This window comes from Apium graveolens, chromosome 3 (assembly GCF_009905375.1).
Source record: "Apium graveolens cultivar Ventura chromosome 3, ASM990537v1, whole genome shotgun sequence".
NCBI classification, from domain to species: Eukaryota; Viridiplantae; Streptophyta; class Magnoliopsida; order Apiales; family Apiaceae; genus Apium; species Apium graveolens.
The window spans coordinates 7,441,022-7,466,417 of NC_133649.1; the positions used below are offsets into that span (position 1 = coordinate 7,441,022).

Here is a 25,396-nt window from a genome sequence, read left to right on the forward strand (position 1 = left end):
AGTATTTAATTATTATTCTATTTAGTTTAGGATACATACTTCTTTTTGCTTTAAATCTTATATTTTATTCAATTTTGAATAGCGTTGATTATAGAAGACTATGTGAAGGATTAGGAGTCATAATTTATTTTCATTTTTATTATTATATCAAATTATAATCTGACGGCTAGGATGTTATTTTTTATGATCAAAATGTTGATATTGTTTTGGCGGTAAACGGACCATAACTACCAAATAAGAATATAATAAGATTAAATATAGTTATGTTTTGGACTTGTGTCAAATAATAATATTATAATATTTTCGTTGGTGTTAGTTAAAATAATTAACAAAAAAAATATAAAATAATGATTATATAAAATTTGATAAGCCTAACTAAAATGGTTGAATATATTTTAAAAATGGCATTTAATTATTATTTCAAGTTATTATTGATAAAATACTTTTTTATAAGATATTAAATGATGCGACATATTGTTAGATGTTATCTAAGGTTCATGTCGAGTGGCCGTATTTTTTAAAAATGTTTTATTTTATTAGGATTTAGATACTGGTTTTAGTCATTATAGATGCTCTTAGTCCATCTCAAACAATTTTGATCCAAAAATTTATGTTTGGATTATCAGCTGATTCTTTCATTCAAATTTTTGACGAACTCCAACAGTGTTATCTAAATTTTGATCCATATTATCTTTTATATATTATAATACTCAAATATGGTATTAAACTCTTTTTTCTTAAATTTAATATTTAAACATTATTAAATATTTATATTGTATCTAATAAATTAATTAAATTAAAAATAATTTTTTTACTACATTTAAGCAACATTAAAATTATAGAATTAGTTAGCTAAAAACATATTCATTTCGTTAATTAACATCCAAAATATTATTAACATTCATTAATTAATCACATAGCAATTTTAAAGCTAATAAACCAAAATCATAAAAGTAAAAAAACCACGATTTTATATTAGAGTAAATTTGGATCACTGATCCATATTTGGATTATTGTTAGAGAAGAATTTGGGACAATCTGCCCTAAATTTGAATTTTTGGATCACTGTTCGAGATCCCCAGTGACCTTTTACGATCTGAAATATTACTTCCTCCACTCCCCGTATTTTTTTACAATTTTTTCCAAATACAAAGTCCATTTACAATTTACGAATGTAATTAAAATATACAAAACCCATTGATTGGATAGTTTGTTTCCTTGTTAAGATGTTTTCCTTTGTTATTGTTTAATTGTTGGCTATATAAACCTCTCTTCTATTGTAATTGAGAACTAGACATATTATAATTAAACCCTATTTTTATCTCTCTCCTCTATACACTTTATCATGATACCAAGAGTTAAGATTCGATATGAGATAGGTTGATAGTAAGTTGTATCAGGGTGGTTTACACATGTTGTGTTTAAAACATGTGTTATGATTATTGTTTTATTCTCGTCTTTTTATGTAAATTGATTGTTTTTTTCTTTTTTCTTGGATGATTTTCAGTTTTAATCACGACCATTTTTTTCTTCGGTTTGGTTGAAATTCTCATGGGCACTTGATTTTGATTGAAGTTTTTTTTCCTGATGATTTTGGTTGGGACACTCATACAACTTTTTTGCTGGTTTTGTTTGGAACTCTCATATAATTTTTCTGTTGGTTTTGGTTGAAACTCTCTTACAATTTTTCTGTTGGTTTTAGTTGGTACTTTAATACACACTCTCGATCTCTCTTTGATAATATTGGCTCATTGATAATATTGTTTTTTTCCTTACTTTTCATTTCACCTTCTTTTCTCTTTCTCGCGTCATCTATGATGGGAGTAGCTATAAGCGCATATCAGTGTTCTAAAAGTCACCGATTTAAAAAAAAAAACTCCTTGATTAATCCTTAAAAATTATTTGGTCGATCTATTTTTTGAAATCCGATTAATATTTATAAATTATTTTTGAATTATATAATTCATAATAAATAAGGTAAATATATTAAATATTATTAAAATATTTAAATATATATGATTTTTGTTCCAATTAATCACTCTGATCAATCCCCGATTTGACGATTAATCCCTAATCGGTAACTAAACCGATTAGTACCGATTACCGATTTTTACAACCATGGCGCATATGTATATTTCTTCGTCCTTTTTATGTATCTGGTGCTCACAATTGGCCCTTCGTGGGATTGGCTTACTTTATTTGGTGTCATAGGCACATTGGTCTTTCGCGAAATTGGTTTAATTTATTTGGTGCTCTGGGCTTATTGACCCTTTAAGGGATTGGTTTAGTTTATTTGGTGCTCTAGGTACATTGACCCTACAATGGATTGTTTAAGTTATTTGGTGCTCTAGGCACATTGGCCTTTTCGAGAGATTGGTTTAGTTTATCGGGTGATTTAGGCACATTGGCCCTTCGAGGGATTGTTTTAATTTATGTGGTGCTCCAAAGCCTATGCACATTAATTTAGTTTATTTGGTACTCTAGGCACACTGGCCCTTCGCGGAATTTGATTAGATTTGGGTACAGTTTGAATTTGGTTGAAGATCGGATATAGTTTGTTGACTTGAATTCAGTTATTTGGAGTTTGTTTGGATTGGTTATTGGGTTTGATTTGGGATTTGGACTCGGTTTTGGTGGTTGCAAATTTGTTTTATTTTTTAATTTGTTATGGTTGATTATTGTGTGACATGAATGGTTTTTTTCTCTTGCCGATTGGATTACTGAGTTTTCTCTTGTGTTGCTGCGTATTTGGACGTTTTCTCTTGCATGCTGATACTTATTCGGATACACGCCTATGTTTTCTCTTATGATTTTTGCGTTTTTGAACGATTTCTCTTATTGCTAAGTTTTAGATTTGCTTCAAAGTTTTTTTAGCTTTTGACTCTGTTTTTGAATTTGTTTGGATACTCTTGTTACTAGTGTTGCAACTTTGGATTTATTTGATTACGTGGCTCTGTTTCCTGTTTGGCAAACTCTCGATTCACCATCGTGAGTTGTATGGGGGATGTTAACATATATAATATTTTTATTATTGGATAATTTCATTATTATAATAATTTATTTGTTAGGATACTTTCCTTTATTATTATTTGTTTGTTTGCTATATAATCCCCTCTTTTATTGTAATCGAGGATAAGTCATATCTATACTATACTTAAATAACCGGAATGAAGTATATTTTCGTATATTTTTTTTGGTTGGTTTGGTTATCTCCATTTATGACAGTCGAATCTTTTTATTCAAGTGATCATGATCGTTAGATCCAAATACTAAAATAATATAAAAATATTAATGAAGACCCATGCATCGCAAATGTTATAAAACTAGTTATAATAAAACCCTACTTTTCTCTTTTCCCTCTATATTTTAACATAGTATCATAGTTCGGTTTAGGGAGGAACTGGGGTTCGAGTCCTACCACCCCATTTATTTAATTTAAATATTTGTTTTTGGTATTGATATTGGTAATCGATATATTTGTCGTTAGCAATCGTAGCAAAACGTATTGTACGATTGAGGGGGAGTGTTAAAGAGTATAAAATAATGTTGGGGTTTTTTGCTACAACCTTAAGATTTTAGAACAACTGATTACTTATCACTTAATAAATTCTAATATTTGCGGTATAACGTAGAAAGTGTCATAAAATTTATAAAAGATATTTAAATATTTAAAAGATATTTAGGAATTATTAAATTCATTTGCTTAATGGATAAATTACATGATTATTACGTTACAACTTCATGAAATCGGAACTAATTGGTTGAATTATCGATTAATATCTTGTCAATTTTTTTTAAGTAGAAAAATGTTATTTTCAATGTACTTTTTTTTTTCTAAAAAAATTTCAGAGCAAATATCAAGTGAAAAATAAAATTGCCTCCATGTATAAAAAACACTCGAAAAATCAATATAAGGGCAATTTGATCTTTTCACATATTTTTTCTTTGAGTGTTGGTTATATCTCTTGCGGGGGTCAAAAGTTTGACTACTGGATGTACGTGTATAATCAATTAATAGAAAAAATATTTTAAAAAATAACATTTTCCTTACATGTATCGAAACAATTATGGACAATTTATGGAATCAGTCTCAAATATTTACGAACTATTTAAAAGATAGGCCGATTCGATAACCGAGATTAGTCCTATTAATGACACATGATGCACGTAAATTGCCGGCGATCTCCTTGACTAATCATAAAACCCGCCGCATTCTCATATTTTGAAACCCATTAGCTAGCTTAAAGAAAAAAACAGTATATACCCACCCACACACACTGTATCCCCACGCGTTAAACGGCCCCTTCCATCTTATTCTTTCCGCTTTCAAATCCGTTTCAATTTCCCTTCTTTTGTCTGCTAATCCATACCTCACTTCCCCTTTTGCACGTTACCCTCTCTCCTCTCTCTCTCTCTAAACCCCCCTCTCTCTAGATTTAACAATTTCAAAATCTCTCCCCACCCCTCTCTCTCTCTGTCAATCTCTCTCTCTCAAAATCTCTCCCAATCTCTCTCTCCCCATTACAAACTCTCTCTTTCTCTCTCCTGCCATTAAACACAAATTCTCTCCCAATCTCTCTCACTCTCTTAAATCTCTCTCTGTCTACACTGACCTGATGCTATGAATCCCAGACGACCCGGTCCAACCCGACCCGACCCGGTCCAACCCCAACCCTACAACATCATCCCCATCCACGACCTCTTAGCCGACCACCCCTCCCTCCGCTTCCCCGAAGTACGCGCCGCCGCCGCCGCCCTACGCGCCGTCGGCGACCTCCGTAAACCCCCTTTCTCCCCATGGCTCCCTCACATGGACCTTCTCGACTGGCTCTCCGCTTTTTTCGGCTTTCAAAACGACAACGTTCGCAACCAACGCGAACACATAGTCCTCCACTTAGCTAATGCTCAGATGCGCCTGACCCCACCTCCTGATAATATCGATTCACTGGACCCCACCGTTCTCCGGCGGTTCCGCCGGAAATTGCTCAAAAACTACTCCGATTGGTGCTCGTTTCTTGGCCGGAAACCTAATATCTGGATCTCTGATAGCTCCCGTGGGGCCCACTCCGATCAAAGACGTGAGCTTTTGTATGTATCTTTGTATCTACTGATTTGGGGTGAGTCTGCGAATTTACGATTTATGCCGGAATGTATTTGTTTTATTTTTCATCATTTAGCTATGGAATTGAATAAGATACTTGAGGATTATATTGATGAGAATACGGGGAGGCCCATTTTGCCTAGTGTATCGGGGGAGAATGCGTTTTTGAATAGGATTGTTACGCCTATTTATGAAACGATTAAGGCTGAGGTGGAGAATAGTAGGAATGGGACTGCTCCTCATTCGAATTGGCGGAATTATGATGATATTAATGAGTATTTTTGGAGTAGGAGGTGTTTTGATAAGTTGAAGTGGCCGTTAGATGAGGGGAGTAATTTTTTCGTGGCCGATGTTAGGAGAGGGAAGAGGGTTGGGAAGACGGGGTTTGTAGAGCAGCGGTCGTTTTGGAATTTGTTTAGGAGTTTTGATAAGCTTTGGATTATGTTGATTTTGTTTCTTCAGGCTGCGATTATTGTTGCGTGGGAGGAGAGGGAGTATCCGTGGCAAGCGTTGGAGGAGAGGAGTGTGCAGGTTACGCTTTTGACGGTGTTTATTACTTGGAGTGGGTTGAGGTTTTTGCAGTCAATTCTTGATGCCGGAATGCAGTATAGTTTGGTTACGAGGGAGACTTTGTGGCTTGGTGTGAGGATGGTGTTGAAGAGTGTTGTTGCTGCTATATGGATTCTTATTTTTGGGGTTTTCTACGGGAGGATAGTTAAGGAGAAGAATAAGTACGGGAAGTGGGAAAAACATGAGGTGAATAACCAGGTGGTTACTTTTCTTGAGATTGCACTGGTTTATGTCATCCCGGAACTTCTGGCACTAGCGCTGTTTATAGTACCGTGGATTAGAAATTTTATTGAGAATCGAAATTGGAGGATTTTTTACATGCTGTCGTGGTGGTTCCAGAGCAGGTCGTTTGTGGGCCGAGGCCTTAGGGAAGGACTTATGGACAATGTGAAGTATACTTTGTTCTGGATTGTCGTCCTGGCTACAAAATTTTGCTTCAGTTACTTTTTGCAGGTCAAACCGATGGTTAACCCGACACAGGCCCTGTTAGACATGAAGGATGTGAATTACGAGTGGCACCAGTTCTTCGGGAAAAGCAACAGATTCGCAGTTGGATTGTTGTGGCTTCCAGTGGTTCTAATCTACTTAATGGATATACAGATCTGGTACTCCATATACTCGTCATTTGTTGGTGCTGGAGTTGGGTTGTTCCAGCATTTGGGCGAGATACGAAACATGCAGCAGTTGAGATTAAGATTCCAGTTCTTTGCTAGTGCAATTCAATTTAATCTTATGCCCGAGGAACAGCTAATGAATGCTAGGGGAACTCTTAAAAGCAAGTTCCGGGATGCCATTAACAGGTTGAAGCTGAGGTATGGCCTTGGCCGACCCTTTAAGAAGCTTGAATCGAGCCAGGTAGAAGCAAACAAATTTGCATTGATATGGAATGAGATAATCTTGACCTTTAGGGAAGAAGATATCCTTAGTGATCAAGAGGTTGAGCTGTTGGAACTGCCCCAGGATACATGGAATGTAAGGGTCATCCGATGGCCTTGCTTGCTTCTGTGCAATGAGCTGCTCCTCGCTCTAAGCCAAGCGAAGGAGTTAGTAGATGCTCCTGATAAGTGGCTCTGGTATAAAATATGCAAGTATGAGTACAGGCGTTGTGCTGTTATTGAAGCATATGACTGTGTTAAACACTTGTTACTGCATATTATAAAATATGATGTGGAGGAACATTCCATTATCACAGTCTTATTTCAAGAAATTGATCACTCGCTGCAGAATGAGAAGTTTACAAAAACATTCAACTTGAAAGCGCTTACCAAGATTCATGCGAAGCTGATCATCCTGCTCAACTTGATAATCAAGCCCAACAAAGACGTCAACAAGATTGTGAACATTTTGCAGGCCCTATATGAGACTGCTATTCGAGATTTTTTTAAAGAGAAAAGGACTGCAGATATGCTAAGGGAGGATGGGTTGGCTCCAAGAAGGACAGTTTCTGGTGAAAGCTTGCTTTTTGAGAACGCTGTTGAATTGCCAGATGCAGACCATGAAACTTTCTACCGCCAGGCTAGACGCCTTCACACTATTCTTACGTCTCGGGACTCGATGCATAATGTCCCGAAAAATCTAGAAGCTAGACGCCGGATTGCCTTCTTCAGCAACTCTTTGTTTATGAACATGCCTCATGCTCCCCAAGTCGAGAAAATGATGGCTTTCAGTGTTTTGACCCCTTATTACAATGAAGAAGTGCTCTATAGCAAAGAAAACCTTCGAACTGAGAATGAAGATGGGATTTCTACCTTGTATTACCTGCAGACAATATATGCTGATGAATGGGAGAATTTCTTGGAGAGAATGAGAAGAGAGGGTTTGGTTAAAAATGATGAAATATGGAGTGACAAGCTAAGAGACCTTCGCCTTTGGGCATCTTATAGAGGGCAGACACTGGCTCGGACAGTGAGGGGAATGATGTACTATTATCGTGCTCTTAAAATGCTAGCTTTTCTGGATTCTGCATCAGAAATGGATATCAGGGAAGGGTCACGGGAACTTGCTTCAATGGGGCGTAGCCGTAGCTTAGATAGTTTCCGCTCAGAAAGGTCACAATCTGCAAGAAGCCTGAGTAGGGCAGATAGTACAGTTAATTTGTTGTTTAAAGGACATGAGTATGGAACTGCTTTGATGAAATACACCTATGTGGTCGCCTGCCAGATATATGGGACTCAAAAGGCCAAGAAAGACCCCCACGCTGAAGATATTTTGTATCTGATGAAGAACAACGAAGCTCTTCGGGTTGCTTATGTTGATGAGGTTCCCGTAGGGAGAAGTGAAATGGGTGGAATGGAGTATTACTCTGTTTTGGTGAAATATGACCAACAGTTGGAGAAGGAAGTGGAAATATATAGAGTCAAGTTACCTGGCCCGCTTAAGCTTGGGGAGGGAAAGCCAGAGAATCAAAACCACGCTCTTATCTTCACTAGAGGAGATGCAGTTCAGACCATCGATATGAACCAGGACAACTATTTCGAGGAAGCACTTAAAATGCGAAATCTTCTGGAGGAGTATAGGCACTATTATGGTTTGAGAAAGCCTACTATTTTGGGAGTTCGGGAACACATTTTTACTGGTTCCGTTTCATCTCTTGCTTGGTTTATGTCAGCCCAGGAGACTAGTTTTGTCACTTTGGGACAACGTGTTTTGGCGAACCCTCTCAAAATACGCATGCACTATGGTCATCCAGATGTATTTGATAGATTCTGGTTCTTAACGAGGGGAGGGATAAGCAAAGCTTCGAGGGTGATCAATATCAGTGAGGACATATTTGCAGGCTTCAGCTGCACATTGAGAGGCGGGAATGTTACTCATCATGAGTACGTTCAAGTTGGCAAGGGGAGGGATGTTGGACTGAATCAAATTGCCATGTTCGAAGCCAAAGTTGCTAGTGGAAATGGGGAGCAAGTTCTCAGCAGAGAAGTCTATAGGTTGGGACATAGGCTGGATTTTTTTCGAATGCTATCATTTTTCTACACTACTGTAGGGTTTTTCTTGAGTACAACAATGATTATCCTCACTGTTTATGCATTTTTGTGGGGTCGGCTATATCTTGCTTTAAGTGGGATAGAGAGTTCGAATGCTGCAGATGATGCTGCAGACAATAAAGCTCTTGGTGCTATCTTAAATCAACAGTTCATACTCCAACTTGGCCTATTCACTGCCTTGCCAATGGTGGTGGAAAATTCTCTGGAGCATGGCTTTCTTTCAGCAATTTGGGATTTTATAACTATGCAACTTCAGCTGTCATCAGTATTCTTCACATTTTCCATGGGAACTCGTGCGCACTATTTCGGGCGAACTATTCTTCATGGTGGTGCGAAGTACAGGGCCACTGGCCGTGGTTTTGTGGTGGAGCACAAAAGCTTTGCTGAAAACTATAGACTTTATGCACGCAGTCACTTTGTAAAGGCTATTGAGCTTGGGCTGATACTTGTAGTGTATGCTGCGTACAGTGCTGTAGCTAAAGGAACTTTCGTTTACATTGCGTTGACCATCTCGAGTTGGTTCCTGGTGATTTCATGGATGATGGCCCCTTTCTTGTTTAATCCATCTGGTTTTGATTGGTTGAAAACGGTGTATGACTTTGATGAATTTATGAACTGGATTTGGTTCCGCGGTGGTGTGTTTGCTAAAGCTGATCAGGGCTGGGAAAGATGGTGGTATGAGGAGCAGGATCACTTGAGAACAACAGGTCTTTGGGGAAAGTTTCTGGAAATTATATTGGACCTCCGGTTTTTCTTTTTCCAGTATGGGGTTGTATACCAACTTGGTATTTCTGATGGGAGTAGGAGCATCTTTGTTTACTTGCTTTCCTGGATCTATGTGGGCGTGGCACTTGCAGTTTATTCTACTGTAGCTTATGCTCGGGATAAATATGCCGCAAGAGAACATATCTATTATCGATTGGTCCAGTTTCTCCTTATAATCATTGTCGTGCTTGTGATCATCGCTTTGCTCCAGTTCACCGAGTTCAAATTTGTGGATATCTTCACTAGTCTCCTGGCATTTATTCCCACAGGTTGGGGTTTTATTTCTATTGCACAAGTACTCCGACCCTTTCTGCAGGACACTATGATTTGGGAAACTGTTGTTTCTGTCGCTCGTATGTATGATATAATGTTTGGAGTGATTATCATGACCCCTGTGGCAGTGCTGTCATGGTTGCCTGGGTTCCAGTCTATGCAAACAAGGATATTATTTAATGAAGCATTCAGTAGGGGATTGCAGATAAACAAGATTGTGACAGGGAAAAAATCTACTGATATGTGATTTGAGGTCAGTCTTATCTCCTTTTTCCCTCGGAAATTTCCATATATTATGTTTTACCTTTCTGCAAGTACCCATGACGCATCTACATGATATGATTACTATGATTTGATATCTCTGGACTTTCTGTGTAAAAGAAGTTTTTATATCCATTTAAAATTGTTCTTGATTGCTCTAACTATTTTTAGGGTTAGTTTCTTTGTCCATGGCTCTATAAGATTGATTAGGTAATTTCTGTTTTATTATTTCTACTTCATGTGAGTTTTGGCATCTATGTCCAAACCAAATAGTTTTATGTGAGGTCCCAATTAAATGTTTCTATCAGAAGTTTGTTTAGGCTTTCTGGAACTTTGAGATCTATGTGACCTTCTGTTATTTAAAGTGTTTGCAAATCTTCTGTTCAACGCACTGTTAGCTATTAAATTCTTTGGCCAACACTTATAAATTGCGATATGCCATTTCGTTTTACGCTGCTTGTTAATTTTGTTCAAGATTTAAAAATTAGTTTTATATCAGTAACAGTTACTGTTTCTACTTAAAGTATTTACCATGGTTTGGAAAAATCAGGAGCTTAAACAATTGTATTATTAAGTATTTGTTCAATAGGATGTACATCCTGGCTTCATGTCTACATGCCCATAACGTTTCTTCATTTGGTAATCGTCCAAAGTGCTTGTTAACCTTGGTTCTTTCAGTTGGCAATTTAAAAGTAAGTTTTTCGCGTGGTCCAATGTTTTTGGAGATCATTCAGGTCCCAAGGGGCTCCCTAATTCTTTTCCTTAAAAGTAGTACAGTATTAATGTTGTAATCCTAACTATTGTTTAGGGTTTTCCTCCCCTTCGCACTTCTAAAAGTTTTGTTAGTACTGAGTTTGTGGGTTTGAACTTTTTATTTGTTGTTATTAATGTTTATCAACCAAACCGGGATCTGCAAATTCTTTGCACACACTTGTTAATGTTCGTTTGTAAAAAGGATCAGCTGAGATTAACCTTGGCGTTTATCTTGAACCAGATTGTCAGGTCAATCCAAGTATTTTGTTAACCCAATTCTATCATTATGTGTCAAAAACTTGATAGCCGGACCCAGGTATGGTGTAATGACACTTGACACTACATTTTGGCCAAAAACATGTAATATTTAATTACCGATGAGTCTTCCACTTGAACACACATCTATGTCGGAAACTTTTAGCGTGTCCTGATAACAATATAGTCCAAATATTTCAAATTTAGAAAAGTTCCTAAATGTTAATAATGCATCCCTCACCTTTTCATCATCCATGATTTAAGTTGCATTAATATGCTTTCCTTGGTTAAACCATTCTAAATAGAGAAATCAGAATAAACAAAGGGTAAGGGGCAAGGCATTGGTGGGATACACCATGTAAGTATGCTTGATTTTCATTTAAATTGATTTCAAGTGGCATAATTGGTGTTTCCTATTTGACTTTGGACCTTGATGTGTCATTAAGACCTGGCAAGTTAATTTTTGCATTAGCAACTAGCAATACATTTTACATGCTGGTGCATAGTGCATACATTTTGACAGTTTCCTTGTTTTTTAAATAATTAATTGACATTTTCCTTGATGACTTGTGCAGGCTGAAAGTTGGTACTGAAGAGGCAATTTGACCAATTCTTGTTTTGTAATGTAGAGATTGAAATTTGTACAGGCAGAGGTAACAGTAAAGAAATCATTACTATATTTTTTGATTTGCAGAGCTGAGGTGTAATATGAGACTACTGTTTAAAATTAGATTGTCCCTCTAATCCCTGTTATTCTTTTGAAATAGAAATTCAGTATCCTGTTTCAAGAAGCTTTATTCATCTGTATCAGTTTTCTTTTTGTTTTTTTTAAACAATTCTTGTTTTTTCTGTATTAAAAATAAAATTAAACTAGTATAAGCTTGATCTTGTCAGAAGAAAGTACATAATTTTAATAAAAATGTTACATTTTGAAATCTTGAATCTCGATTAAGTTACATCTAGCACAAACACTGTACGAACGTCGATATCTAATTCGAAAAAAATAAAGCGGGTAAATAATTTTAAAAAGTATGTATTTGAGTTGCAGTAATATTTTCTATAAAATGCAATAATTTATATTTCTGTAACGTGACAATTTTTTTGGATTAAAAATTATGAAGATTAATAGTTTCTATAAATTTGTAGGATAATATTCAAGTCCATCTACAGGGCAATCTTTCTCTCTCGAAAAAAATTTGTCAGGAAAATTAGATAATTGTTTGGTAATTTTTTTTAATCTATGAATATTTTGAGATATAATATATATAAATAATGTTTTTGAGAATGTTTGAAGGTGAAACTGATAGTTATTTCTTACAAAAGCTGAAAACTAACAGATTTTTTCAAAAGTACAAGGGGACATGATTTTATTAACAAATAATTTTTAGACCAAAAACGTCTTTTCAGACATAAGTTTTAAAATCTACCAAATGTTTTTCTGACAAGTGAAAAGCTGTATGCAACGACAATAAGCCTTAAAATATAAATTTGCAAACAATATGAGCTTTGTGAATGTAACGTCAACATATTCAAAGCATATTCTGATCTGGCGGGTTATTAAATAACAAATTGCCAAGCAATGGAGTGGATAATGCTACAGCAATTAGCAAATTGTTTTGCAATTTGTAATATAATTTTAAGAAGACACAGATTTAGAAGAAACCTACTTAAACCATTAAGTTAATGCCAGTGTTCCCTGTTTTGACCACTTGTAGTTGGCACCTTTCACAGCCCTGGTACCAAAATCACATCTTCTGCACTACGTGGTAGCATTATAGTATTTTTTAAACACAGTTTGGATCCGAATCTTGTTGTGTATTGATCTCAAACTCTTGTTTTACTATAATATATATACCTGCTCTGCATATATGTAGTAGTCCTACATTATAGTTGAATAGAGAGAGAGAGAGAGAGTAGGTTTAGTGTATAGTGTTGCCATTGTTGTTGAATTGTGTGTGTGTGTGTGTGTGTGTGTGAGAGAGAGAGAGAGAGAGAGAGAGAGAGAGAGAGAGAGAGAGAGAGAGAGAGAGGAGTAGAGGAAACAGAAAGAACAAGGGAAGAAGAAATGGTAAAACAGCAACTACTAAGTAGAGGAAGATACTCGGGTCAACGATTACAAAGGTCAGCTGCTTTTCAACAGAGATCCGATGCCATTACATGTGGTTCTCCTTATGAAAAAGCTGCTGCCCTCATCGATCTCGTATGCTTCATCCTCACTTCTTTAACTCCTTCCCCTCCATTTGATCAGTTCTATACCTTATATTACTGTTTTTTGTTCTAGGCATGTTACTAAAAACATCTGGAATTCACTTATATCGATAATAATAAGAGATTCATTAAAAATATAAATTGGATTCACTGTGAATATGAGAATTAGAAGTAAAGAATGTATGGTGTTGACGTACTTACAATTCACTAAACACAACTTAGTTACTGAGTTAGTATTATGTAAATTGTGATTTTTAAGGTTGTACAGAATGAGATTATTAATTTCTTGGGCAAAGTTTTTGAACATGACAAGTAAATACACGTTCTTAGTCATTCTTAGACAAAGAAAAATAATTATCATTATACATGATAAAGTTATAGCTCAGACTTGAGACATTTTGGATTTGTCTACCGCCATAAACTGGTACCGATGCGCTGCTTCAAGACAGAAGCTAGATCACTATGTTATAGGCAACAAGTACGAAGAGACATTAGCCTACGGGCCATATGCTAAATTCTTGGATTCGCATATGCCTGAGTCCCTGACATGGTTCAGCAAGTAAATCGAGTCGTTAAGACAGCAAAAACTGCACAGTTTTTCTGGTATAGGTAATAAGCATCCAAAGAGGGGAAAGATTAAAAAAGGTCAAAAACCTCTACCATATAGACAGGAAGAAATATGAGATGTGCTGTGGTTTTGATTCTCTAATTCACCCTAATTTTTCAAATAATATACATTAGAGGTTCATTTGGTTCTTTGCTTGACACTGGGTATACTAGAATAAAGTACAGTTGTATCTGGAGTATATCATAATGTCCAACCGGTATTGAAAATGGCAAGTAACTCATGTCTCTTAGTCACACAGATACATTTGCACACACACGCACTATTGCATGACTATTGCAAATTCCAGTATTATGAGACATGCACTTACTTTTTCAGGCGGAAGATGGCATTGGAATACCAGAGGAGATTCTTAATAATGAGTCGACCTTTGTAGAGGCCACAAAACTCTACCTTTTCTTCATTCGATTTGATTTCATCTGGACCCTTAATTATTTCGCACTGTTATTGCTTAACTTCTTGGAGGTTGGTTAAGTTTTTTTGTGCCATATATTCTTAGATGGATATAGTTTCTGGGCTATATGTGCTAGTGGAGTTCTAATTTTACATAATTTTTTGTTAAGTGCCAGTTTATAGTTATCAAGTTGACGTCGTTGTATTCAGTTTTTATTTTTAATTTTGTTTAAATACATTTGCAGAAACCATTGTGGTGCAGCCAGAATTTAGCAATTTCTTGCAATGACAGGGATTATTACTTCCTTGGCCAGCTTCCTTACTTAGACGGGGCTGGATCTCTTATATACGAGGTAAAGGTCTTTTCTATTTGTGGAAAATCTCATCATTTGTAACCAGAGTTTTAGTGCCCGAGAAACTGAGAATACATCCTCAAACTCTTACAGAGTCATTGTTATACAGCTTCAAAAGTTCATTTTATAATGTAAGTAGATAACGAGATGCATCTACGACTAGCTTAACAGTAGGCAGTAGGCTCCAACTCACTCAAAATGTCAAATTAACCACAAGGATTCATATATAATATAAGGGACTCTAAGAACTAATGTGTGCCATGATAGTAAGATATATAGTCTCTTTCCCCGTGTTTAAACTTGTAGTCCAAAGGTTTGTCTCTGAGAAACTAAGGTTCAAATGTGATTATAAGCTTTAAAAACAGAACTGTTTCCAGGACTTGATAGTAAAAAATCTGCACTATAGGTCGTACATTCATATGAGCGTGTATAATCTACATAACTTTCGGAAAAGTTGTAGTCGGACATTGGACCAATAAAAAGAAAGGAATTTTGGGTGTGATTTCCTTATTTGACTATATTCGCTCTGTTAGTTTCAGTTTCGTATGACAGTAAAAATCCATTTAAGGCCTTCCTCTGGATGAGATGGTTAGCTGCCCTTTCTTGTCATGCACTCACAAGTTTAGTTTCTATAACTTTGTTTTTTAATGTGTGAATTTCTGCACTTTTATGCAGGGAATTACTCTTGTTATTCTCATAGTGCATATGTTCTTCCCAATATCATATGAAGGGTTTAATTTCTATTTTAAAAGTCATCTTAATAGATTAAAGGTAAGTTTTCCACTATCATGCTCCTGCAGCTTATATTTTTCCTAAGTCATAATATCTGTTTTTCAGTTCTTATTATCCTAATATTTTTAATTTTTAAGAATACAAGTATGTTCTGTTCCAAATTATTTGTTTGGTATTCATCAAGTTACAATATACAAGTGTTCTCAGGTCATGTAGGTTTAATTGGACATCGGAAAGCTGCTCTAATGAGCAAATTGTGATTGTCTTACTTTTATCAGTTACAGCTTACAGGCATTGCCTTGAATCCGGAAATACAATATCTAATTAGAGTCATTCATTTTTTGCAAGTAATTTGAAAGATATTTGTCGGTAGTAATTGATTCATTAAGGAAAACGATTATGTTAACATTCTTGTGTGTGTATAGCGTGCATAATTAGTTCTGAGATATAGGGGAAATCTCCAACTGAAGTGATCAATAGGAACAAAGGAAAAATCTGGCATTGTATATGAAATCACTAATATATATGTAATACCTAATCTCAATAAGCTTTAAAAAGAAGCTAAGAAATCTGACTCCAAATTATGAAGCACTCTTAAAATTGAATATTACTCATACAAGCAGCGTAAAAAGATTTAGAATGTATTAATTTGAATGTTTGTTCAGATACGTTGTGATATAAAAAATTGTGCATTTTAGGTGAGAAGATAATACAAATGGTGGAATTGAACATTGATATATTAGTAGTCAGCGTGCAGAATCTTTCTCACGGTCTTTACATTCGTTTACCAAATAATATGATCTTGAGTACATTACATAAAAAAAACTTGTGAACACATAATATATCGGATAATATGATCTTACCAAATTATGTATTTCATATGCATTGCTAATTTAAGCATGAAGTCAAACATATCCTGGTAGTGTAAAGATTTCTTGAATTGTCTGCAGTGGAGTTTTAAACTTGACTTGTGTGTATTCTTAAATATTCTTTCTTAGGCCACTTTAAGATGGTACTGATTTCTATTGTGTATTTTTTCCTGTCTAATATAGGTTTGTTGGTTTCTCAGATCATATTCCTGCTAATCCTGGTTGCTGATATTTTCATTTATGTGCTTTATCTCTCGCCAGTGGCATTCTATTCTCTCCCATTTAGACTAGCGCCTTATGTCCGGGTTGCTTTTTTCATTTTAAACATCAGGTATTAGTCACCCTAAATCTTCCACAAAGTATTCGTGATTTATTATTATACTTCAGACATGTAAAAAATTATGATACTTCACCTGCAAAATTTTGCTACCCTTTCTGTCATCTTCTTTCTCAGAAATTTCGCATCACAATATAAATTTGATTATGTCAGACAAACTGAATACCTTTTCATCAATGCGTATTTACAAAATCATACTGAAGGTGTTAACTCAAAGTATGGTCTGTCTTTGTTGAACGTTCTGTTGTGCTGTGAGGAGATATTACTTTGTGGCAGAATTTACATTTTTTTCTTCCTAGACTAACTGCCACTGGCCCTTGTCACTGTCTGTGTCTGTAAATTGTGATGAGTGTGTGTCTGTGAATTTCGGAAATAAAAGAAAAAAATATAAGTTAATTGAGACTTGAGAGATTGAGAGAGGCAGAGTCGAGAGTCAGAGAGAGATTAGAGAGAAACAGAATAGAAAGTAAGAGAGTCAGTGAAGATTTGTAAATGTATGTATGTATTAATAAGCTAATTTCCAGACCTGCTGCTGTGCAATCTGTGTGTGCTCACCCGCGGGCTGTGCGGGCTATGCGGGCTGTGAGGGTTGTGCAGTTTGTGCAGCTCGCGCGGGTTGCAGCCGTGCCGGGTTAGTATTGTGCGGTCCGGGCTCGGTTTTCCAATATTGGATTCGTAATCGGCTCGGTTAATTTAACGAATTGTGCGGATTTGAACCGGCCCGTTTCGGGCCGAATAATTACGGGTTTCCGTACGAACCGGTACCGAATGTGCGGTTCAAACCCGCACATTTGGCCACCTCTATTTGGAGGAGTGCATGAGTTGGAAGTGTTTAATTATGGCTTTTGGTTATATGTAAAAAGGACTAATAACATATATATTGAACGTACCACAGAAAAAAATTTAGAAGTGTGCACAAGCATTCCTCATTAATAATTTCTTTAATCTGATTATATTGTTCATAGTTGTTCTGTTATAATTTACTTAGGGATTTACGAGAGACACTAGTTGTCCTTGCTGGAATGATTGTCACATACCTTAACGTGTTGGTACGTATCTACTATATCTCTCTTTTAGTTTGTTTTGGTACCATTCTTGTAATCCATTTTGGCAGTAAGATTGCTTTGTTTGTGTTGGGAGAGTTTGAAACACTTGTGTAAACATGTAGTGGATATGCCTTATTTTTCTACTATACATCAATTGCAGCTTTTAGGACTTCTATTCCTTCTGTTCTCAAGTTGGTTAGCATATGTCATATTTGAGGATACAGAACAAGGAGAAACGATATTTACGTCCTATACTGCAACTACATATCACATGTTTATCCTGTTTACTACATCCAACAATCCTGATGTTTGGATTCCTGCATACAAAGCATCACGTTGGTACTCTCTGTTCTTCATTCTTTACGTGCTCTTGGGTGTTTACTTTGTCACCAACTTGATCCTGGCCGTTGTGTACGATAGCTTTAAGGATCAGCTAGCCAAACAAGTTGTTGCAAAGGATCGTACAAGGAATGGAATTTTGAAAAAAGCCTTTACTCTCATTGATAGTGAGAAACGTGACTATTTAGACGAGAAACAGTGTAGTCATTTGTTGAAAGAACTCAGCAGATACAGGACATTGCCGGATATCTCAGAAGAAGATTTTGGGTTAATATTCTACGAGTTGGATGATGGTAAACGAGACAAGATGATTCATTTTGATGAATTCACTGATATTTGCAATGCCATAGCAGTAAGGTTTCAGAAGGAGGATTGCTTGCCTTGGTTAGACCAATTCCCATTCTATGATGCAACCTTATCCAAGAAGTTGAAAGCCTTTGTCCGAGACACCAACTTCGAATATGTTGTAATTTCTGTTTTGATACTGAATCTTGTGACTGTTATTATTGAAACAACTCTTGACATACAAGATAACTCTGGGCAGAAGTTCTGGGAACAGCTTGAGGTTGTCTTTGGGTGGTTGTATTTTCTGGAAATGGTGCTAAAAATCTACTCGTATGGGTTTGAAAACTATTGGAGAGATGGTCAAAATCGTTTCGACTTTGTTATCACCATGGTTATAGTTATCATTGAAACAACAACTTTTGTCTCTCCCAAAGGACTGCCATTTCTTTTAAATGGAGAATGGATTCGCTATCTTCTTATTGCAAGGATGTTACGACTAATAAGGCTCTTGATTTTTGTTCCTCGTTACAAAGCCTTTGTCGCGACATTTCTCACTCTGATCCCAAGTTTAATGCCATACCTAGGTATTATATTCTGTGTGCTATGCATTTATTGCTCTTTCGCGGTGCAGATCTTTGGCGGGTTGGTCAATGCTGGCAACCTCCGTTTGGCACAGACGGATCTTGCAGATAATGACTATCTACTTTTCAATTTTAATGACTACCCAAGTGGTATGGTGACACTATTTAATCTATTAGTGATGGGAAACTGGCAATCTTGGATGCAGAGCTACAAAGTATTGACAGATTCTTCTTGGTCTTACATATACTTTGTTAGCTTCTATTTGGTAACTATTCTACTGCTACTGAATTTGGTAGTAGCATTTGTCTTGGAGGCGTTCTTTGCTGAAATGGATATAGAAGACGAGGAGAAATGTAAGGATAACGACAAGAAAATTGAAGGAAAGGATAATCATAAAGGCAAAGAGAGTGAAGCAAGGGAGCCAAGACGGCGTTATGCTGGCACAAAAACACGCAGTCAGAGAGTTGAGGCGCTCCTTCATCGTATGTTGAGCTCTGAGTTGGAGGAGCAGGCAGAGTGCTCCAACTCCAATGCTTAAATCATGCTTCATATCATGTACTATATTAGAATAGCAATGCACGTAATGTCTATGTTTGTGTTCAAATACAATTTGAAGCATATAAACTATAAACCGCCAAATCCTACATTTATTAGTTAATCTTATGTTTGTCTACACTTGTAGCTGTTGAAATTTTGTCATAGCTTGATTAATTAACACTTCCTTGGCAAAGCTAAGGTATGCTGATGAAACTCCTGTTCTTTGATCCTCTTGCTGTTCTAGACTCTCCCTCTAATCCAGTTTCATTCAAATCATAATTTGTAAACCCGAGTTTCTCTACCATGGTACATTTTAATATGAACAACTTTACAAGTAATGTACATATGTTTAAGCACTAATACTTGCAGTTGGTGCTCTAATGAATATTATAGTACGACGAGGTACATAAGATTAGTTTGTTAATTAGTTGTTTAGTTGAGTGTAGACTTGTCTAATTGATTAATTAAAATCCTAACAACCTAAAGTTCAATGTTAAGCCCTGTTCTGACCCTGTGCCTCCTTTGACACCTACTGAATGACGCCTTCTTCCCTACGTCATTCATACATATATTATCTACCATTGCATGGAATTCAATGCTTTCTCTGTAGATTGATGTATTGGCTCTTAGTCGCATGTCTAACTAACATACATTACTTATTTAATTACATTGAGTGAGCATTTGATCAAATATGATAAGTTACATGTATAAATATACTCCAAGTAGCATCCATATGGTCATTGTGGTTGTATATTATAGCTTATAATAACAGAGAGAGCAGGCTGAGAAGACAATGGATACGCATCTACTACTTCCGAGTGGAGAAAGTTCGGTTCTGAGACACCGGTTGCCCACATTTAATCGGAGGTCCGACGCCATTGCATATGGTTCTCCTTATGAGAAAGCTGCTGCACTCATTGATCTCGTATGTTCATCCTCACTTCTATGCTCTACTGATCTTTCACTTCCTTTCAATTTCTATACTTTACTAGAGCCTTATTATGTGTCCAAATACCCGAACAAGTGCAATATGTAAAAGAAAACAATTTTTGGTTATGCTTTTACAAATTATACGTATTTACAAAATAAAAATAGAACTAAGATTTTGTACAGTCTTGTCTCGTATGACTTGCATCAAATTGTGCTGGAAGCATTATTTTACTAGTAGTGATACTGGCATGCATGACTACTGAAAATTCGAGAAATATGGTACATGTACTCTGTTTTCAGGCTGAAGGTGGCAGGGGACTACCGGAGGAGATTCTTGATGATGATTCAACCTTTGCAGACGCAGTGAAAGTCTACTTCTTTTTTATTCGATTTGATTGGATCTGGTTCCTTAATCATTTTGCTTTGCTGTATCTCAACTTCCTCGAGGTTGGTCAACATGTTATGTGCTATGGATATTTCTTAGATGGTGTTTTATCGTCTTTGGGCTATAAATGCCAGTATATTTCTGATCCAAATGCTATATATATATTCACTGTCAGCGTATTTACATAGAGTTGGTATAGTCATATCTAGGTTATATGAATGTTTGTTTATTCGCAGAAACCATCATGGTGCAACCAGAAGCTAGCAAATTCTTGCGATAACAGGGATTACTACTTTCTTGGACAGCTGCCTTATTTAAATGGGACTGGATCTCTTATATGTGAGGTAGGATGTCGTTAAATTTTTGCGATAACAGGGATTACAAGTTTCACTTCTTTTAACTTGTTGTTCTAATTCACGAGTTTCTGTTGCAAATGCAGGGAATTACTCTTGTTATTCTCATAGCACATACACTTTTTCCAATTTCATATGAAGGGTTTAGTATCTACTGGAAAAATCGTCTTAATAAGCTAAAGGTGCGTACTCCACTGTCATGTTCCTGCAGCTTATAATATTCTCAGCCCTTGATGTCTATTGTGCAATCTTCGTTAACCTAATATAACTAAATTTTCATGATATAACATTATCTCTTTCAGTAAATGTAGGTAATTAGGTCTTGTAGATTCAATTGGACATAATGCTATGATCAGTCACAGGCATTGCTAACATAGTTGTGCAGAAGTACCTGTATATTACCACATCATGCTTTACCTATTAACTTGGCATCATCATATATGTGCAAGAAGTCCACTGCCAAATTTTGAACTTTTTCTGAATACTGGGTAATTATATTACTTACTAATGAGATGTTACCATGACCACATCTGCTTTACCTTATGTGTAAGCATCACCATTTATGTCTGATGATCCGAAAAGACTGCTTCCAGATTATAGGCACTTTATAAGTAAAAGACATTTCGCCATTTCTTTTGTTTTGCTAAATACATTTGGCCATTTCTTGTATGCATGTGTGATAACATACTTCATTATCTAGAAGGTATCAGTGCTTTGTGAGTGATTAAGAGAACAACACATATTACTAATATATTAGTGGTCATCCCATAACTTCTTTCTCATAATCATAACATGATTTTACAAAATATAATATGAATTCTTAGAAGTACAAAACTTATGAACTTACCCAACACCTCTTGGTCTAGCGGTATCTCCCCAGCTCCCTATACTGGATGTTTAATGTGTTTAAAATCTTACCTTGTTGTGTGTTTTTATTCAATCATTAAATCAGGCATCCTGATGGAGTTTTGAACTTGACTTTTGTTACCTCTGCCATTCTTGTTTAGTTTAGTTAAATGTGGCACTGGTTTCTAATTATTTTAGAAAAAAACTTGTCTAACATCTATTTGTACCTTTTTATTGATTTCTCAGATCATTTTCCTGCTAATCCTGATCGCTGATGTTTTCATCTATGCGCTATATTTATCTCTGGGGGCATTCTCATCTCTTCCATTCAGAATAGCACCCTATCTGCGGGTCCTTTTTTTCATTTTGAACATCAGGTATTTAGTGAGTGGTGACTAAATCTGCCAATCATGAACTCATAAGATACTATTCATGATTTCATGACTAAATCTTCCATTCTTGATTAGTTTAGTTAAATCTGCCAAAATGTGTAGAATACTGATAAGATAAACTTGTTCAAACCTTACATTTTCTTCATCTTTAGAAATCTGCAATCTTTCAATGCATCTTCTTTTTAGGAAGGCATGTATATCCAATCTAGTAATGGCAATTATTCTTGCAAGATATCTTCAAGGCTTTTCCTAGTGAACGCGTCTCTCCTCTTTGGTAATAAGAGGCTGAGGGTTCACGTGTCAGGAGAGATGTGTGTGCATGAGTATTCAAATTTCTGTAATTGTACTTTACCCAGAAATTGATTCTTTTATGATAAACAATACTTTTTTGCATGAATTATAAGTGTAATACAGGCATACTCAAAAAGTAATACCAAGGGAGAACTTGAGGCCTGTAATATCATTGATTAACTGTACTTCATCATGCAATCAAAAAAAATAACTATCTACCAACAGGCTTTCTCTATTGAACTTCATGTTGTGTTAATAAAAAACAAGAACTCATGTGACAAAAGTAGACTCACAACAGAAACCTTTAGTGATGTGCACAAGTTTTTCTTATTAATCTGATTAAATTGCTTATAATTTATGTGTTACTATTTACTTCAGGGATCTGCGAGAAACCTTGGCTGTCCTTGCAGGAATGATTGCCACATTCCTTAATGTTCTGGTACTTCTCCGCTATATCTTCATCCAATGAGTTAAATTTATCGTACTATCTTGGTTTGAAACACTGATGTAAAGGATTCACCTGATTGTCCAATGCATGTCATTTGCAGGTTTTAGGACTTCTATTTCTGCTATTCTCAAGTTGGTTGGCATATGTCATATTTGAGAATACAGCACAGGGAGAAACATTATTTACCTCATTTGGTGCAACAACATATCATATGTTCATCCTATTTACCACAGCCAACAATCCTGATGTCTGGATTCCTGCATACAAAGCATCACACTGGTATTCCCTGATCTTCATTCTCTACGTGCTCTTGGCTGTTTACTTCGTCACCAACCTGATCCTTGCCGTAGTGTATGATAGCTTTAAGGGTCAGCTAGCCAAGCAAGTTGTTTCAAAGGATCGTATAAAGATTAAGATTTTGAAAAAAGCTTTTGATATTATAGATAGAGATAAAATTGGTTTTTTACACAAGAAACAATGTACTCTTTTGTTGAAAGAACTTGGTAGATACAGCACATTGCCCAAAATCTCTGAAGAAGATTTTGATAAAATATTCTACGAGTTGGATGCTACTCATGACTTCAGGATCCATTTGGAAGAATTTACTGATATTTGTAATGCCATAGCAGTAAGGTTTCAGAAGGAGGATTCCTTACCTTGGTTAGAAAATTTCTCATTCTATCGTGCACCCTTGTCTGAGAAGCTGAAATCCTTTATACGGAGTCCCAAATTCGAATACGTTGTAATATCTGTTTTGATACTGAATCTTGTCACTGTTGTTATTGAAACAACTCTCAACATACAAGACAACTCGGGGCAAAAGTTCTGGGAACACCTTGAGTTTGTCTTTGGGTGGTTGTATTTGCTGGAACTGGCGCTAAAAGTTTACTCCTATGGGTTTGAGAACTATTGGAGGGATGGTCAAAATCGTTTTGATTTCATGATCACCATGGTCATAGTCATTGTTGAAACAGCCACTTTTGTGTCTCCTAAAGGCCTGCCATTTCTCTCAGATGGAGAATGGATCCGCTATCTTCTCATTGCAAGGATGTTACGAATAATAAGGCTCTTGATTTTTGTTCCTCGTTACAAAGCCTTTGTCGCGACATTTATCACTCTGATACCAAGTCTAATGCCATACCTAGGTACTATATTCTGTGTGCTATGCATGTATTGCTCTGTAGGGGTGCAGGTCTTTGGCGGATTGGTGAATGCTGAAAATCCTCATTTGGCAGCGACGGCTATGGCAGATAACGACTATCTGCTTTTCAATTTTAATGACTACCCAAGCGGAATGGTGACATTGTTCAATTTATTAGTAACAGTAAACTGGCAAGCATGGATGCAGAGCTACAGAGTATTGACAGATTCTGCTTGGTCTTACATTTACTTTGTCAGCTTCTATCTGGTGACCATTCCACTGCTTCTGAATTTTGTAGTAGCATTTGTCTTGGAGGCCTTCTTTGCTGTAATGAAGATGGAAGACGATAAAAAACATAAGGACATCGACGAGGGGAGTGAAGGGAAGGATCCACGACGACGTTATGCTGACACAAAAACAAGAACTAGGAGGGTGGATATTCTGCTTCGTCATATGTTGAGCTCCGAGTTGGATCAGCACGCACAGGCACAGTTCTAAATTGCTTATATCTTTGCTTCATCTCTCATTCTAAGAGGCTTAGAATAGGCAGGCACCAGCACCAGTATAGTTTGCAAACCACCAGCTGCTGTATTAAATGAATGTTATTTTGTGTTTGTACTGAATCTATATTTGTGAGTGTCAATATTGAATATATTTAATGTTCAAATTTTATGATGAATTTTGGTATGTATATTTAGTGCTTTTGTAGAAAGCTGAATATTGTTTGCATTAGAAGGTGATCATAATTCATACACAGAGATATTGAGGGTGCCTGTAAGCACATACTAAGCGCAAAATCTTATAAGTTTAGATTATTTTGATTGGTATAGTATTTGTATTTGTGTATGCAGGAGGAGTCCACTATTATTAATAGATATCAATCAATCAAAATGAAGTAAAATTATGAAATTTCACGCTTAACATTTTGCCTATAGGCATACACTATGGACTTCATAAAAAGCACGTGCAACAATAAAAATGTCATCTAATCTTTTAGGAACTTGGGAAAATATTTTTGTTATACCCAAAATTTGGCATTGAGATTGATTCGGGTCAAATGCGGCTTACAGAGAGTCAAACCCGATATTGCATTGTGGAAGAGAGGACGCGTCCAGTACCTTAGGACGCGCCTACTTTGGAAGAAATAAGTTACGAAGCGAGAAGAGTGCATGGTCAAGGGAGGACGCGCCCAGAATTTATGGACGCGCCAATGTTTATGAAAATGCTTGGCAGATGGAATCTTATGGTGATGGGCGCTCTAGGGCGCGTCTAAGTTAGCGAGGACATGTCATAGGAGGCGAAATGCTGTGTATGATGGTTTAGAGGGGATGTTGCAAGT

At 36.2% G+C, this 25,396-nt stretch overlaps 3 protein-coding genes and 1 non-coding gene across 4 annotated transcripts; all 4 read left to right on the forward strand.

The window, feature by feature from the left end:
- The first annotated feature begins 4,278 nt into the window (after positions 1-4,278).
- LOC141711557 (callose synthase 12) lies at positions 4,279-11,768 on the forward strand. The gene is made up of 2 exons (XM_074514100.1): positions 4,279-9,949; positions 11,541-11,768. The coding sequence occupies exon 1, from the start codon at positions 4,622-4,624 to the stop codon at positions 9,941-9,943; it is 5,322 nt and encodes a 1,773-aa protein (XP_074370201.1). The 5' UTR covers positions 4,279-4,621; the 3' UTR covers positions 9,944-9,949; positions 11,541-11,768.
- On the forward strand, positions 7,575-7,655 carry LOC141716100 (small nucleolar RNA J33). The gene has a single exon (XR_012572829.1). It is a non-coding gene; the product is annotated as a small nucleolar RNA J33 (small nucleolar RNA).
- Positions 11,769-12,895: 1,127 nt separating the features above from the next.
- On the forward strand, positions 12,896-19,392 carry LOC141711558 (two pore calcium channel protein 1A-like). The gene is made up of 7 exons (XM_074514101.1): positions 12,896-13,165; positions 14,117-14,263; positions 14,437-14,544; positions 15,220-15,315; positions 16,346-16,476; positions 17,471-17,531; positions 17,689-19,392. Exons 1-7 carry the CDS (start codon positions 13,031-13,033, stop codon positions 19,270-19,272), a joined length of 2,262 nt encoding a protein of 753 aa, XP_074370202.1. The 5' UTR covers positions 12,896-13,030; the 3' UTR covers positions 19,273-19,392.
- A 597-nt stretch (positions 19,393-19,989) lies between these two features.
- Positions 19,990-24,797, forward strand: LOC141711559 (two pore calcium channel protein 1A-like). Its single transcript, XM_074514102.1, has 7 exons — positions 19,990-20,196; positions 20,502-20,648; positions 20,823-20,930; positions 21,026-21,121; positions 22,032-22,162; positions 22,847-22,907; positions 23,017-24,797. The coding sequence occupies exons 1-7, from the start codon at positions 20,065-20,067 to the stop codon at positions 24,553-24,555; spliced, it is 2,214 nt and encodes a 737-aa protein (XP_074370203.1). The 5' UTR covers positions 19,990-20,064; the 3' UTR covers positions 24,556-24,797.
- The last annotated feature ends 599 nt before the right edge of the window (positions 24,798-25,396 follow it).

What these genes read in the sequence shown, in the direction of transcription:
- LOC141711557 (XM_074514100.1), top strand. Translation starts at nt 4,622, where the DNA reads ATGAATCCCAGACGACCCGGTCCAACCCGACCCGACCCGGTCCAACCC.
- LOC141711559 (XM_074514102.1), top strand. Translation starts at nt 20,065, where the DNA reads ATGGATACGCATCTACTACTTCCGAGTGGAGAAAGTTCGGTTCTGAGA. An exon ending in TTTTTCATTTTGAACATCAG is followed by an intron (nt 22,163 to 22,846) that starts GTATTTAGTGAG and finishes TATTTACTTCAG; the next exon opens with GGATCTGCGAGAAACCTTGG. An exon ending in CCACATTCCTTAATGTTCTG is followed by an intron (nt 22,908 to 23,016) that starts GTACTTCTCCGC and finishes TGTCATTTGCAG; the next exon opens with GTTTTAGGACTTCTATTTCT.
- LOC141711558 (XM_074514101.1), top strand. Translation starts at nt 13,031, where the DNA reads ATGGTAAAACAGCAACTACTAAGTAGAGGAAGATACTCGGGTCAACGA. An exon ending in CTGCTGCCCTCATCGATCTC is followed by an intron (nt 13,166 to 14,116) that starts GTATGCTTCATC and finishes TTACTTTTTCAG; the next exon opens with GCGGAAGATGGCATTGGAAT. An exon ending in TCACATACCTTAACGTGTTG is followed by an intron (nt 17,532 to 17,688) that starts GTACGTATCTAC and finishes CATCAATTGCAG; the next exon opens with CTTTTAGGACTTCTATTCCT.